The 15,804-nt window shown below is 38.6% G+C and overlaps 1 protein-coding gene across 1 annotated transcript; it reads left to right on the top strand.

Moving 5' to 3' along the window:
• The first annotated feature begins 1,382 nt into the window (after positions 1-1,382).
• Positions 1,383-13,669, top strand: c1qtnf6a (C1q and TNF related 6a). Its single transcript, XM_036566106.1, has 3 exons — positions 1,383-1,486; positions 8,985-9,155; positions 13,053-13,669. The coding sequence occupies exons 2-3, from the start codon at positions 8,993-8,995 to the stop codon at positions 13,598-13,600; spliced, it is 711 nt and encodes a 236-aa protein (XP_036421999.1). The 5' UTR covers positions 1,383-1,486; positions 8,985-8,992; the 3' UTR covers positions 13,601-13,669.
• The last annotated feature ends 2,135 nt before the right edge of the window (positions 13,670-15,804 follow it).

Here is a 15,804-nt window from a genome sequence, read left to right as displayed (position 1 = left end):
CTAGTATAGTGAGCTGTGCTGTCTATCACCATTGTCTAAAAACAATAGAAGCGGATGGTTAACACAGAAGGTAGGACACCCCTGGGGTTTTCTTAAAGGTAGGACCATATTTAGGAAATTTTGTCTCATTAAGACAGGGGTGTCAAACTCAACCAACCTAAACTGGTCACTGTTTATTCAAAATACACAACAACTTCAGCGGTAAATATTGGCAATTAGAGTAGACCTTGAAATATTACATGAATACATGAAATATTCAAAATTTAAATGTCCCGAGGAGCTAGGTCTTTTAAATCTACATATTTGCTTGAACTAGACACCTCGCATCCTTTCTTTGCTGCAAGTTCATTAATACTTGGGCTCAATTTATGAGCTGCTGAGCTGACGTTAGGTGTTTATATTGGTTGAAATCCAGCTGAAAAAGCAGCCAGTGTGTATGGTGATACGACAGGTGTGGAACTGCATACAATTATGTAGAATTAAGGGTTAACTGCTGTCCCATGGATTATTGTTGGGGTAAGAGAGTCAGAAAACACATTATGTAAGCAATGCATGCTGGGGACTGTAGTGCAGCGCATTGTGAAACGGGTTAACATTATTAGAAAATTAAAATACTTTTGGGGGCCGAATGGGATTGTGACATAGGCCTGATCAGGTCTGCAGGCCTTGTGTTTGACACATGGGAGTTAAGATGTTTCTGTAATGCTGGATTTTCTTATCTGGAGTTAATGGTTATAATTATGAACTTAAAATTGTTCTGTAATGCTACTGTGCTAAATTCAGTTCTAACTGATGTTGTCATGGTAAATAAACAGATAAGATTTCAGGGTTTATCAGATTATCATGTTTCTGTAAAATTGCCCCCCCGTTAGTATTTGTATTTGGGTTTGTAATTGTGTTTGTTAGGGTTCCCCTTGTAAAACATGGCCATTTCCAGCCCTGGTTATAGTTGTACATGCTGTCTCTTCAGATGTCTCCATGCATCAAGGAGCCAGTCGGACTCAGACATTGGCTTTGATTATGTTCTTTTCTTCTTCTTCTTCTTTTAAAATAATTTTGAAAATCCTTTATGAGATCATTTCCATCCAAAGTAATGATAATAGGCACTGATTTTTTTAGACTGTTCAGTCCTCAGTAGTATTGCGATATGTCTGTTGGGGCCCCTTGGATACTGATTTTTGGCACCCTGCCCTACATGTGCCTTTGATTACCGTTGAATACCTTCATGTAGCTGTCAAGTTCTATGGAACTTATTTGCAACCTGTTTCACCATGTACACCCAGTGTAAGAATTTGAGAGAGAGAGAGGGAGGGAGGGAGGGAGGGAGGCAGGGAGTTGGAGAGGGAGCAGGAGTGAGAGAGTGAAAGAGGGAGGGAAAAAGAGGCTGACTAAGGCATTTTTCCTTCCTCTCTCTCCCTTTCTCTCCTCTCCCTCCCTATTAGCTGAGGACACAACTGCAGCTGCAAACTCAGCAACAAGAGCCGCGGTAAGTTCAACTACACACACACACACATGCGCACACAATCACTTGCATCCATTGGTTTATTAACAGGTTCACAACAGCAAGTGATATACAACCTAATTTAGATATTAGGTCATTCCTACATACGTACGTGGCTGGATTAATCATTGTGCAGCTGTGTAGAACAGCCCCAAAGCACCAATAAAGTGTTGCTATGCTGTGATTTGCAACTTCTCACATTACAGTATTGTGTCAGTGTCTGAAGGCATTTGAGATCTATTTTACATTTAGGATGGTGTTTGGGGTCTGGTTTGTGTTCATGCTTGGGTTTGAGTTAGAGTTAGGGTTAAAATTTGTGTTTGTATTTTTTTGTATATTTTTTTTATTGTGTTCAGGTTTGTGTTTGCATTCAGGTTTTGATTTGAGTTTGGGTTAAAGTTTGGGTTTGAGTTTGGATTTGTTTATGGGTTGCATTCAGTCTTGTATTTGCATTTGGGTTTGAGTTTTGGTTTGCATTCATGTTTGGCTTTGTGCTTGGGTTTGGATTTGGGTTTGCATTCTAGTTTGATTTTGAGTGGATGGTTGGATTTGCATTGTAGTTTGAGTTACTTTTTGATTTGCTTTTGAATAAGAGTTTTGGTTGCTGCTTGACTTTGACTTTGTGTTTGCATTCTGGTTGGGGTTTGAGTTTGTGTTTTGTGCTTGCATTTAGGTTGGGGTTTGCATTCAGGCTTGGATTGCATTTGGGCTCAGATTTGGGTTTGCATTCTAGTTTGAGTTTACTTTTGGATTTCCTTTTGAGTTGGAGTTTTGGTTGCTGCTTGGCTAAATTTGTGTTCTGTTTTGTGTTTAAGTTTCGATTTGCATTCAGGTTTAAATTTGAGTTTGTGTTGGGGTTTGCATTCAGGTCTGGGTTTGCACTTGGGTTTGGATTTGAGATTGCATTCCTGTTTGAGTTTGGGTGGATGGTTGGATTTGCATTCTAGTTGGAGTTTGCTTTTGTATTAAAGTTTTGGTTTGGGCTTGGCTTTAACTTTGGGTTTTGATTTCATTTGTTTGTGTTTATGTTTGGGTGCCTGTTGGGGGTTTCGGTTTAGTTTATGAGCTTATTTTCTGGTTTGTGTTTAGAGGTTGGATTGGCACCAGTCTTATTAACCCAGTCACCAGTCTTATTAACCCTTTTCACATTCTTGATTTTGTATATTTTCCAATATGAGAACTAAAGACCTGTAGTCCATTCCTACAGTCCAGTAAGTCCACTAATCATGTTACTATATAATCAAATGCTCAAAAACACATAGAGGACTGTGTCTTCTCTATAGGTAGATTGTCCCTTTTTTCTAAAAGTCACTAAAGTACTGTGATTTAGCAGAGCCAAAAGTAAACTCCATTTTTTTCTTGCTTACCCCTACTGAGTAGTGCTGTCTGAACAGCAGGAATCTCCCTCAGACTGAATGACCGCAGACGTGCTTTAAATGTTCAGCATGTGTTGAACAGAGGTTTGATCCAGGAATCCGTCAAACACACACACACAGCAGAGAAACCCTGGCTAACACAAGCTTGGCCCCAGCTTACCCGGGCCAGCCTCTCACTCTTTCTAGTGAAATAAATCTTTACTGTGGAGGGACAGGAACTCAAGTGAGCCTGCGGTTTCATTCAGTGTAGCCACATTTACATCATAAAAACAAGTCTACACTCAATGGGAATTCCTTTGCATAGTATAAAAGGAGTATAAAGAAGAAAACATTGTTTAAGCTTGCTGTTGGGATTTTATGTCACATGGTGGCAGGAAGAGTGGTGGTCCTTTTATTTCTGTGCATGTATCCTTTTTTTCCATTCATTATATAACCCCATACACTAATGTATACGTGTGTAGACAACTGGTTCTCATGAGCGTTCAAGACATAAAACAAGACATAAAACAGTGTGCACTGAGGTGGATTACGGAGAGGGATCAGCAAGAGGAGATAAAACGCTTTAACCCTTTCACAACTACATTAAATCTTGAATCATTCAAATAATTTAAGCCCTCTTCATGATCTTTCAATAGCTACCAGTCAAAGACTAACATACAGCAGGGTCCAACATCTGAGACCACTAGTGAAAATGCATCTATTTTGCATTCATTTTCTAATTCCATACAAATTATATTATCAGAATAACAATAGAATCTTTGCAATATTTACATATATTAATTACAGGCCTGAAGTCATAGCAATGTAATCATTATCTAACAATTTATTAATGATAATTAACAATTTTACAATTGATTAGTTCATAAGCACAAGTATTTGACTTATTAACTATTTATACACTATATGGCCAAAATATATGTGGATGCCTGACTATCGCACCTATATGAGTTTGTTGGACATCCCATTCCAAAACCTTGGGAAATAATGTGGAGTTTTTGGGCAATAATCCAATTGCCTGGGAAGGCTTTCCTAAGTCTTTGGAGTGTGTCTGTGAGAATTTGTGCCCATTCAGTCAAGAGACCATTTGTGAGGTCAGGCACTGATGTTGAACAGGAAGGTCTGGCTCACAATTAACATACCAATTCATCCCAAAAGTGTTCAGTAGGATTGAGGTCAGGGCTCTGTGCAGGTCACTTGAGTTCCTGCACAACAAATGTGCCCCACCATATCTTTATAGACCTTGCTTTGTCTACAGGGAACAGGAAAGGGTCTTCCCCAAATTGTTCTCTCAAAGTTAGAAGCTCATAATTGTCCAATATGTCTTTGCATGCTGTAACATTAACATTATGCTTCAGTGTAAGGGTAGAGGCCAAGCCCAAACCCCAAAACAGCCCCAGGCCATTATCCCTCCTCCACCAAACTTTACTGTTGGCACTATGCATTCCAGGAGGTTGCGTTCACCTGGCATCTGCCAAACTCAGATTCATCCATTAGACTTCCAGATAGTGAACCAGAGAACATGTTTCTACTACTTCACAGTCTAGTGGCAGCTTGCTTTACACAACTCCAGCAGATGTTTGGCATTGCACGTTTTGATTTTAGGCTTGTGTGCAGCTGCTTGGCCTGAAAACCCTTTTTATTTAGGCTCATGAAAAAGTTGTTGTGCTGATGTTGTTTCCAGAGGCAGTTTGGAACTCTGTAGTGAGTGATGCAACAGAAGATAAGCATTTTTTTCGCGCAACATGCTTCAGCATTCAGCAGCCCTGCTCTGTGAGTTTGCACTGTCTACTGTTTTATGGCTGAGCTATTGTTGCTAGATGCATCCACTTGACCAGGACAGATCTAGCAGAGCCAGAATTTCATCAACTGATTTGTGGCAATGGTGTCACAGTGACTTGTTCTGTCCCTGAGCTCTTCAGAATGATCTATTCTACTGATAGAGTTTGTCTATGAAGACTGCATGGCTATGTGCTTGATTTTATAAACCTGTTAGCAAAAGGTGTAATTTAAGTAAAAGAGTATTGTAAGTTACTGTATAATTACAGTGCTACTGTATTTACTACCACATGTTTGGTCATTGTGAATCAGATAATTTGTGAATTCAGATCATTTTCATCTGTTCATATTCCTGATTTTGAGTATGCTTGTAACTGAAAGTTTTAAATTAATTAACTTTTAACTCATAAGTCAACAAACAGTTAATACTTACATTAGAAAAGGCCTTATTGACACATCATATAAATACACTTATATCATATTTGTAAAACTTTCTGTTGTTTATTTCCAGGTTTAAATGAAAGCAATGCCAGATTATACAGATAAGACAGGTCTTAGCCTAGACCACACAACATATTTGTCACTGCAGTGAAATGCGGGTTAAAAAGTTTCAGGCTGTGTCCACACAAATCCTGCTACAAGTCTCTTTCCTTCTGTGTAAAAAGCTTTTAAAGTGGACTGGACGGTAGAAACATTTGGCCTGGTTTCCAGGGATCTCCTGCATGTTTTTCTTCTTGTGACTCTGTGTGTTCTTCTGTTTTCACTGAAACATAATAGAATTCCACAGTAAATCTAAATGTTTAGATTTAAACACTTTTGTGTGGTACTTTCCCAAACATATCACAGTGTTTAGTTCTGCTGCTCCTCTATTTGAGAACACATTGCAATATCAAATAAACATCAGTGCTAAAGAAGAGAACACTTGTTTTCAAAAATAATCACACGGTATTTGGGTTATAGACTCTAGGGTTTATTTGATGTTGAAGTCTGTTCTCAAATAGGGGAATAGTTTAACTAAACACATCTTTTTTAAAGGGTTTTAAGTATAACCATATGATTTTACAGCGTGGTAGTCAGCAAGGGATAAAGGTGGGGAGGATTTTGGAGGTGGGGGAGACCTATTTCTTTCACCTTATCTAATGTTTTAGCAGGAGTGGTTTTTGCCATAGGCTAAAGAAAGCAGCTGCCTAGGGTCCCAATTACCCAAGGTCCCCAAGTAAATACAAATTAAATATATTGTATATGTTGATGTTAGATATTTTTTCAGAAATATCAATTACTGAACACAGTTATTTGAGTAATTTCAATGCAGTTCAGCCCCTGATCATGGTGCTAATGGACTATTCTATGTTGTTGAGTGATGAAACAACTGTGTGAAGACAGACTAACATGCACAAGGTAATTAAGGTATAATTATTAAGTAATAAAAGAGTTTCATGGAAAATCAGTTTTCCAGCACTGCACATGGACATTCTTTCACTGTAGCATTCACATCTCCAAATGATGTGCTCCGATTGGCTGGCTAGCTATGCAAAGTCAGTTCAAATGCAGAACGTGGGCTATACATCACATGACATGTCACGGTTGATGGAAATTGTTCTGTATACAAGACAATTGAATTAGCATCATGCCACAGGCATTGGAAAAGGATGGCATGTTATCTATAAATTTATTCTGTAGATTTGCGATGAAGGTAAATGAGCCACAACCATTGACATGAACTTTTGAACTGGACCCGCTGCATTTCTTCTACCAGTTCTAAACGGTTAAATAATCTTATAATAATCTTACAAGTTTCTCAAAATGAGAAATATCACATATGTAGATGAGATTTAAGATCACTCAAGTGCAAAAAAATTGTTCAACCAATTGTAAATTTGTGCATACAGGAGGCCTAATTCCTTATCTTTTGCCTAGAGAAGCAGTAAATCAGCCCCTTTGTTTTAGAACAGTTTAAACAGAGAACTAACATACATTTTATCTCTGTGCAACATTGTACAGCCAAGTGTTCAATGTCATCCAGTCAGATTTGGAAATTTTCACCAGCTAGCCAGGTACAAATGTGTGCTGGTTTGAGTGCATTTGGTAAACATCACAGCAAGATTGCTGTCAGATTTCACAAAAGCCCCTTTTTACATTGACCATGCTTGCTGTATGGACAAATGCTTGATTTACTTACCTCAGTGACAGTTTATGCAAACCTGGCTAGATATGCAGCAGAAGGTTTTGGAACACTTTAACAGCAAAAAACGGGACAAATAACAGCAGGTGATCTTAGCTACTTAAAGGTTAGGGCATAATGAGTGCACTTATTTAGCATATTAAAACATCATGAAACAGTATGAACAGAAAATAAACAATGGGGTGCAAGAATGTCAGACAACCTAAATTGTACACACCACAGAAGAGTGCAAAAACAATTTTGCAAAGATTTTGCATAAAAATCAAGCAGAAAACCTTCATGAAGTGCATGCTATTTTATTAACTTTTAGCAATTTTACCAACAGGTTCTAAATCATATATTAAATATTGTGTTTAACAGCTTCCGCAATGACTAAACTCAAGTTCAAGCATGAATTAATAGATAAATACATGCTTTCTATCCATTGCATGTCATTAAAATATGGAAGAAATAAAAAATAATGTAATGTATCTAAAACATAAGTAATCAACGTAAACAAAAGTAAAAGTAATCAACAAAAAAATGTTTTTTTTTATTTAGTGTTTATACTTGTTTATTGTATTTTATATTATTTTTACATTGCTATGTATTGTTATTATCATTTGTTATTGTTTTGTTGGTTTTGTTTATTGTTCTGTTATTTCTTAGTCTCGTAATGCTAAATCAAACAACTGATATTTTCAATGAAAACCTAAAAGAAACTGCACATGTAGTCAAAGTGATGTCCATTGAATCTTATCGAGAAGCTCATAGTGATATTCAGCAGTTATACAGTGTAAACTATGGCCAGTCCAGCTTCAGCACAAATAAAACTCCAAGTTGGGATTTATTCGTGTTTGTTTTGGAAACTGTTGGTTTTTGTAGTCTTAGCAGACCTGCCGGAGATTCTATTGTGTTCATTCCTCAGCATCGAAGCAGTATTTTAGATCCAGCAGTCAGAGAGAGAGAGCGAGAGAGAGAGAAAGAGAGAGAGACTGGTCTGTCAGTGATGAAAGTCCTGGCTCAGTGATGTGGATGATTTGCACTGCGGCAATGAAAACAGCATACGCTCCATGAAAAGCTGATATCTCATGCTCATCTCCCTTGCATTCCTCTTTCTCTCTGTCTCTCTGTCTCTCACTCGCTCATCACTAACACATATATCCTCTAATAGAGCTCTGATGGAACTTGATACCAGCTTTAGAGAGAAAACACTGATGTTTTTACTGAGTGACTTTATGGCTTTAGTTTGCAGACAGACATGCTGAAGTCAAATCTCCTTCTTACCCTGACCTTTACAAACTAAACTTCACACAAAGCAGATCATTAACCTAAATGGTATGTGACAAAAACATACCCTGACTGCAGGCCATTGTGTATGCTACCGTATCTACCGTAGGCCCTCTAGCTTAAAATGATTGTTAAAAAGGACACATGGGTATTTTTCCAAAGGATGTTTGTAAATCTCCAGCAATACAAGTGTACATGTTGGTAAAAGGATGACCTGCAGGTCCGCAAAATGGGTGGAGCCAGGGAGAGTCCCAGGATTAGTTGCAGGTGTGTGTAGCAGAGGTGTGGGTGGAGCCAGGCTTGAGCAGGGAAAAATACAAAAGCACATGGTCTAGCCATGTGCATTACTTTGTAGGCCCAGAAAGGGGGTAGTTAGTGATGGTAATAAAGGAAATACACTTTAATATTAGTAAAATATGCTTTCCATAGAACAAAACAGAGTTTGCATAAAATGAACTTACTAAAATTATTACAGAATGTGCCACAAAATCCAACATCCTGTTCAACAGCTGGTCAGTCAAGGCAATGAATTCCATTATTTTTAAGTCCAACTTTGCATCTTTGGACTGCTGTTTGTGATTTTTTTATGCTACAAATAGCTTTTTTTGTGCTAGCAGGGACTTTACTTTGATTCTACAGTCTTGCTATATTCTGTCTATTGAGTGGGATGGTTTGTTCAAATCAAATCAAACCTGCATTGTAGACAAATTACCAGTGTGATGTCCCTTACAGAAACTATGAAATGAATAATTGCATATTCTAGCCAAATTATTGTCATTTCCACTATTCCAAAATCAATGCTGTTGAATTGCTATCTTCAGACTAGTGCATTTTAACAGCACTAATATCTGTATTTGTAACAGTGCTACTGTCTCTGCAGGTTCAGTCATGTTTGGGTTCCTCTTGCCCCTCATACTCTTCCTCCTGCCACTGACACTGTCTGTGCCCCAGCCACCCTGCAGCCGCTGTTGTGATGACCTCCCACCAGCAGAGGGCCCCATGCGGACTGTGCCTGAAGTTCACACATACATCAACATGACTATCCTTAAAGGTACTTCTTCTATTTCTGTCCTTTAGTCTTTAAGTATTGTGGGTTTCTACTGTGTCTCAGCACATTGCACCTTCATTGCAAATGATGTACAGATGCAGTGAGCTGAAGGGCTGACAAAGACCATAAAAAAGCTTAGTCCCTTTTTATTTAGCTGGTGTTCTTAAATTACTGGTCTTGGTAACACAGGAATGTCTCAGAAGTGGAATTTTTAACTTCATGCTGTTTGGTGAAACTTTCATGCAATTAGTTTTGAGTTTTGAGTTGCCTGCAGAATACGTTTTGTGCAACTTAATTGTTTCTTGAAGCATGTTTACATGTTTACATAAACATTCAAAGTTGCAAGCAAACTTTTAATTACCCCACTAGGTAACCAAATCAGCAGCTCGTATTTTTTTATAATATATATATATATATATATATATATATAGTATACAGTATATGAGGCAAAGTATTGGGACACACTTCTTAACCATTGGATTCAGGTGTTTCATTCAGTCCTATTGCCACAGGTGTATAAAATCAACCACCAAGCCGGTGGCTTAACATTTGTTAAGGAATGGATGATTCTAAAAAGCTCACTGAATTTGAGTGTGGTACTGTAATAGGAAGCTACCATTGCAAGAAGTCAGTTCACAAAATTTCTTCCCTCCTAGATATTCCACAATCATCTGTGAGTGGTATTATTGAAAAGTGGAAGTGTTTAGGAACCAAAGCAACTCAGCCATGAAGTGTCAGGCCAGGTAAAGTTTCAGAGCAGGTCGCTGTGCGCTGAGGAGCATAGTGCATAAAAGTTACCAACAGTCTGCTGACTGCGTTCCAAGTTCCAAGCCTCCTCTGGCATTAACATCAGCACAAAAACTGTGCACTGGGAGCTTCATGGCATGGATTTCCATGGCTAAGCAGCTGCATGCAAGGTTTACATTACCAAGCACAGTGTCAAGCATTGGATGGAGTGGTGTAAAGTACACTGCCACTGGACTCGTCATTGTGGAGCAATGAATCACATTCATCTCTATCTGGCAGTCTGATCAATGAGTCTAGGTTTGTGAAAGCCAGAAGAACATTACCTGTCTGAGTGCACTGTGCCACCTGTAAAGTTTGGTGGATGAACTAGATGAACTTTGGGATGAACTAGAACAGAGATTGCAAGCCAGGCCCTCTCGTACAACATCAGTGTCTGACCTCACAAATGCTCTTCTGGATGAATGGACAAAAATTTCCATAGACACACTATAAAATCTTGTAGAAAGCTTCCCAAAAGAGTGGAAGCTTTTATAACTGCAAAGATGAGACCAACTCCATATTAATCCCAATGGATTTAGAATGGGATGTCATTAAAGCTCCTGAAGGTGTAATGTGTAGTGGCCCCAATACTTTTGTCCATACAGTGTATCTTTATATGTTTTTTTTATCTATCTATCTAGGATACTACATTTTTAGTTTTTAATCATTGTGTATGTTTAGCCTTTGAAAATTAAAGTTTAAGTAGCCATTACAGTTATAGCCTATTTAATGTCTGAGTTATCCTGTCCTAAAAGCTCAACAAGTTCATCATGGACTGCAACTAGGTCTTCCTTTTTTTTTAAAATAATTTTAATCCATTGGATCCCAGATGAATCTGAGCTTTGTGTAAAAGTAGGGAGTATTAAGTAATCAAAAAATGAATCTGGCTAAAAATCCCAAAAAGAATAAGGTGCGATGTAGTTTCATATAGCACCCTATAAATCCAGCTTTAGAAGTGACTAGAAATCTATCTCAATAATTGTTAAATCTAATTAAAGTGATTGTTTGCTTCTTTAGTTTTGCACTGGAGCCAGTAATGTCATTGCTCACCAACCAATGTTTCTTTGGAAATAAACAATATTAAAAGGGAGATTCACCCTAACTGACTTCAGTAAAGCTTCTACTCTTTTAGGAAAACTTAACAGTAGATGTTGAAACATTGTTGTAAGGACTTGATTGCATTCAGCCACAAGAGCATCAAGATCATGCCGCTCCAGCTCATCCCAAAGATACTGGATGGAGCTCTTTCACTGCCAATAATGCAGTTCTACCGCTCCACGACAAAATGCGGGGGCTTTATACCTCTATCTAATGCTTGGCATTAGGCATGCTGATGAAAGACTGATGTGCAACTGCTCCAGAAAATTCTATTCTATTAGAAATGCTGTTCTATGTTTCAATTACAGTGGTTAGTATAGGGTAGTGGGTAACACCTCTGCCTTCTATGCTGTAGACCTGGGCAGGCACTCTACACTATACCAATAAGAGTCCTTGGGCAAAATTCCTAACACTACCTTCGCCTACCTGTGTAAAATGGTCAAATTGTAAGTCGCTCTGGACAGGAGCATCTGCCAAATGCCGTAAATGTAAATTACTGTGTCAATAATGGCTGCATACTAAAGTCTGGATACACTGTCAGGATACTCCATGTCTAAATAAACACATTTGCTTCAAGTCACTGTAAGAAATCTCAAATAGACTTGTTTTTATGACTTCTCACACTATTTAATGCACAAAATGTAGGTTTCAAGATGTTTTTAGCTATGCAACATATTTTGTCCATTATAATACATTACAATATGTCATTCAGGCTCAGAAACCACATAAGCAAGTCTATTTGCAATCATTTAACAATGTTTCAGATGAGTTTATGATGATTTAGCCATGCGGTTACCTCAGTTTCCTGCTTAGTTTAGTGGTATTAGCTTCCATTATGTGTTACCTACATTAGCCTGTTAGTTACATTAACCTCTTGGTCTGAGGAAAACTTCAGGCACCAAACCTGTCTTGGCTGAGCGATGACATTTGGGGAAAGAAGGGAAATTGTGTAACTTTAATATTTTGCCAAACTATTCCTGTAAATCACCTCAAACTCGCACTGGAGCTGGTTAGCATTTAAAGCATCAAATTGTCTCCCCTCAAATCTCTCCAGCACATTTATGGGGGCTCTGGGATACAGAGCTGGCGGACTTTGCTGGTGAGTCCTGAAGGGATGATGTGTGTTTTCAGCTGCTTTCTGCAACTTAAAGTGTCCCATTTAAGTTATTTATGTTTTAGGTCCTGATCCATTGAAGACGTTACAGTTGCATGTGTTTGTGTGTCCATGCTAAAACCTGGCAAAAGACATGGTGATGTGGCTTAGAGTGTAATCAGTATTGTTTTCTGTATGTGTGTGCACATGTATACTTCAGTAAGGAAGTGAAGTGCTATGTTGAGAGTGGTCCACCAACCAAAAATGTCCAGCCTAGAGTGGCTCTATGGTCAGATCTTCAGCCAGCATTTGAATAGTCAGAGAATTTATTACACTCTGGAATTGTCATCATTTGACCATACCTCATGACAGTTCTTGACCTGCCTAATGAGTCAATCAAGGCCTAAAGAGTTCAGTTCTGAGACTTTACAGTTGAAAGGGTGTCCAAACCTTTGCACATGGTACAATTACTTTTGTGTTTTTTCCCCTATTTTTAAGGTTAATCAAATATAAAGCGACTGTGCATCAGAACTTGCAAAATTTTTTGTATATTTAAAAAAGTAGCTGCATAGGTTGTGTTTACTTGTTTTCACTTGAAAAATAGACAAAATATCACACCTAACTATTTTCATATGAGGTCCTCGGATACACACAGCCTTCATAAAAAGTCAGATCCAAAATAATGTGTTTTTTTCCTGCCATGCAAAAAATAAATAAATAAAAATATGAATAATTATCCAATTTTGGCAGCATAGCAGCAGCGAATTGGATTTAAGGACACTAACTGTACATAAGCAAGTTAGAGCTAAAAGGGAAGAGTATCTAAAAACATAAGCAATGTATTTATATTGATTCTTGATGTAATTTAAACATAATTGTCATACCTTTTATGTAACCATTAGCATCTCTGTTCTTCTCCACAGGTGATAAAGGTGACAAGGGTGATAAGGGGACTCCAGGTAAACCCGGTTTAGAAGGTCCTCCAGGACCCCGGGGCCATGAGGGCCCCAAAGGCTCAAAGGGCCAAGCTGGAGCTCCAGGTGACCCCTGCAAGTCAGAGCACTCAGCGTTTTCGGTGGGGCGTCGTAAGGCCCTCCACAGTGCCGACTATTACCAGGCCCTTCTTTTTGACACCGTCTTCACCAACATTCCGGAACACTTCGACATGTTCACCGGAAAGTTCCGCTGCCGCGTGCCCGGCGTCTACTTCTTCAACGTGAACATCCACACATGGAACTTCAAGGAGACCTACCTGCACATCATGCAGAACGAGGAAGCCCAGGCTATTATTTATGCTCAGCCTAGTGACCGCTCCATCATGCAGAGCCAGAGCATCCTGCTTCCCCTCAGACTGGGAGATGAGGTGTGGGTGCGGCTTTACAAACGTGAGCGTGAAAACGCCATATACAGTGATGATGTTGATGTCTACATCACCTTCAACGGATACCTCATCAAATCTAGTTCAGAATGATAGGCCACTGCTTAGAGGAATGAGTAGTGTTAAACAAGTTGGTGGAAAAAAAATCTAAAAAAAATTCTACAAATTATCCAAAATGTAGTCAGTCAGCAAAGACATGTTTACCTATATCACCTTCATCAGATACCTCACCAAGACAGGGCTATGAAGATAGAAGGGATACATGGATATCTTTAAATAATGGGTGTAAATCCCTCCCAGCAAGGCATGTAAACAAGTTGATAAAAGTAAATTTTACAAAATTTTCACCTTTACTTTAAATTGAGATCCAAACACCAACACCAAATTAAGAGAGTTCTACTACCCAACTATATTTTTGTGAACTTGAAACCTCTATTTTACTAGAATTATATGTATCCCAGTGGTATTTATGTAAACAGCAAAGGCACAGAGGGTCCAGTCTGAGATTGCCATACTGAACACATGTGGAGGTGAATACACTCTGCCTTTGTGTAGCTCACAGCAGAAATCTATGAAATTGCCTTTGAAGAGTCTTCCTGTAAAACCAGGTTGATATCCACATGGCACCAACATTTCAGGACTTTGGACTTTATTCCAAAAACCGTTTCCACAGTAGCCAGAACAAACACTTTTGGTTTCCACTGAGTATTGTAAGGTTTCTGTGCAAATGCAAAAGTCTGTCAATTGTATTACCTCAGAAACCCCAGTGGACGCGTTGCATGAATGGCCATTGGACACACCTGGAACACATCAGGGCTGAAAATCTGGAAAAACTAGGTCAACTGGTGGTCACCAGACACAGAGTTTCTTTCTTTTTACAAAATTGTTTCACATGAAGTGGACAGATTTGCACCCCATGAACCGTATGAGAGAATCAAGAGAATACCTTCGGTTTATATAGCCCTCATTGATGATCTAGGATTTATTTTTGCCTTTTGTCCTAATGAGCACTACATAAGAGAAGCTGATCCATCATTAGTGCTCTATAACCCTACTGACCTCTGATGTCATGCATCATTTTGTAGTTGGTGGCTTGTCCAAATGAGAAACTCTGAGTCTAAGCATTTTGTCTATACAGATACTAAGTAATTGCTGTTGCTCGACCCTGTGGTAAACAAAAATGTTCTGAACATGATACATATTGTGTCCAGTTTTCATTGCTCCCATTGAATGCTACTGGACCCTCTAAATTGCAAGGTCATTAAGTAGTCAAAACACAGTGACACTATTTTGAGTGGCCCTTTTTAGATTAAATAAACACTCAACAGACTCTCAGTAACATATCAACAACATATCAATGATGTAGCAGCAGTAAATACATTCAGTAGATTATCAGGAGATGTAATAATCATAAAATGTGTTTAGAACCTGTGTCCAAGTTCATATCTGTAAATGTTGACATAAATTGCGCTTGGTTTGACATTTTGCTTTTTAACATACTGAAGTAATAATTTTAAGTAAAAAATGTCCAGATACTTTTTGGTGCCACTGTGCATGCTACAAGCAAGCTAACACTCCTGCACATTGAACTGGTGTTGCATGTAAGTCTTTTACAAAACTTCAACAATCTTGTATAACAGTGCACGTTACTCAAACTGTAGGCTGCTACTGCCACAGTAGCTTAACTACCATAACTGATAAATCTTGCTGGTTTGTGAGGGTTATTTTACTGTGGTTGTCAGTCTTGTGATATCAGTTTAGTTCACACGCACTTTTGTATTGCGACACTTTAATGATCTTGCGATTCAGAGGACCCAGCTACAAAAAAGAGTTTGGAACAAAAGAATTTGGAAGATGTTTTGTTAACTTCAGGGTGATACCAGAGTTTTCTCCCATTGGAAAAAAAGGGTCTAGAAATTCCTTATTTGGCTATAATGCCAACTACACAATGATGACACATCCTCAGTGGTCTACTGGAGGGAAGCTAAAATAGGATCAGAAAAAATCATTTTGGAGTGAACGGTCATCTATAATTGACTGAAACCTGAGCTTCTTCAATGATGGTAGTCCTGTTTCAGTCTAACCTCACGCAACTCATGCGGTGTTTTTGTTATTTTTGTTATTTGTTATTGAGTCTGTCATGTGGCGTAATGCTAATGTGAATGGCCCAATCTAATTTCACCCCTTGCCCCTACCACTTGGCCCCTAGCCCTCTTTGCACGTTCATGCCTAGGGGAAGGGTGTCCCAATTTTTGTTGAGATAGAAGGGTAGGATGAAGTGTGGCCCTCCAAATGGA

This window comes from Colossoma macropomum, unplaced genomic scaffold (assembly GCF_904425465.1).
Source record: "Colossoma macropomum unplaced genomic scaffold, Colossoma_macropomum, whole genome shotgun sequence".
Lineage (NCBI taxonomy): Eukaryota > Metazoa > Chordata > Actinopteri > Characiformes > Serrasalmidae > Colossoma > Colossoma macropomum.
The sequence above is the reverse complement of the archived record's forward strand: the minus strand, read 5'-3'. Positions and strand labels throughout refer to the sequence as shown.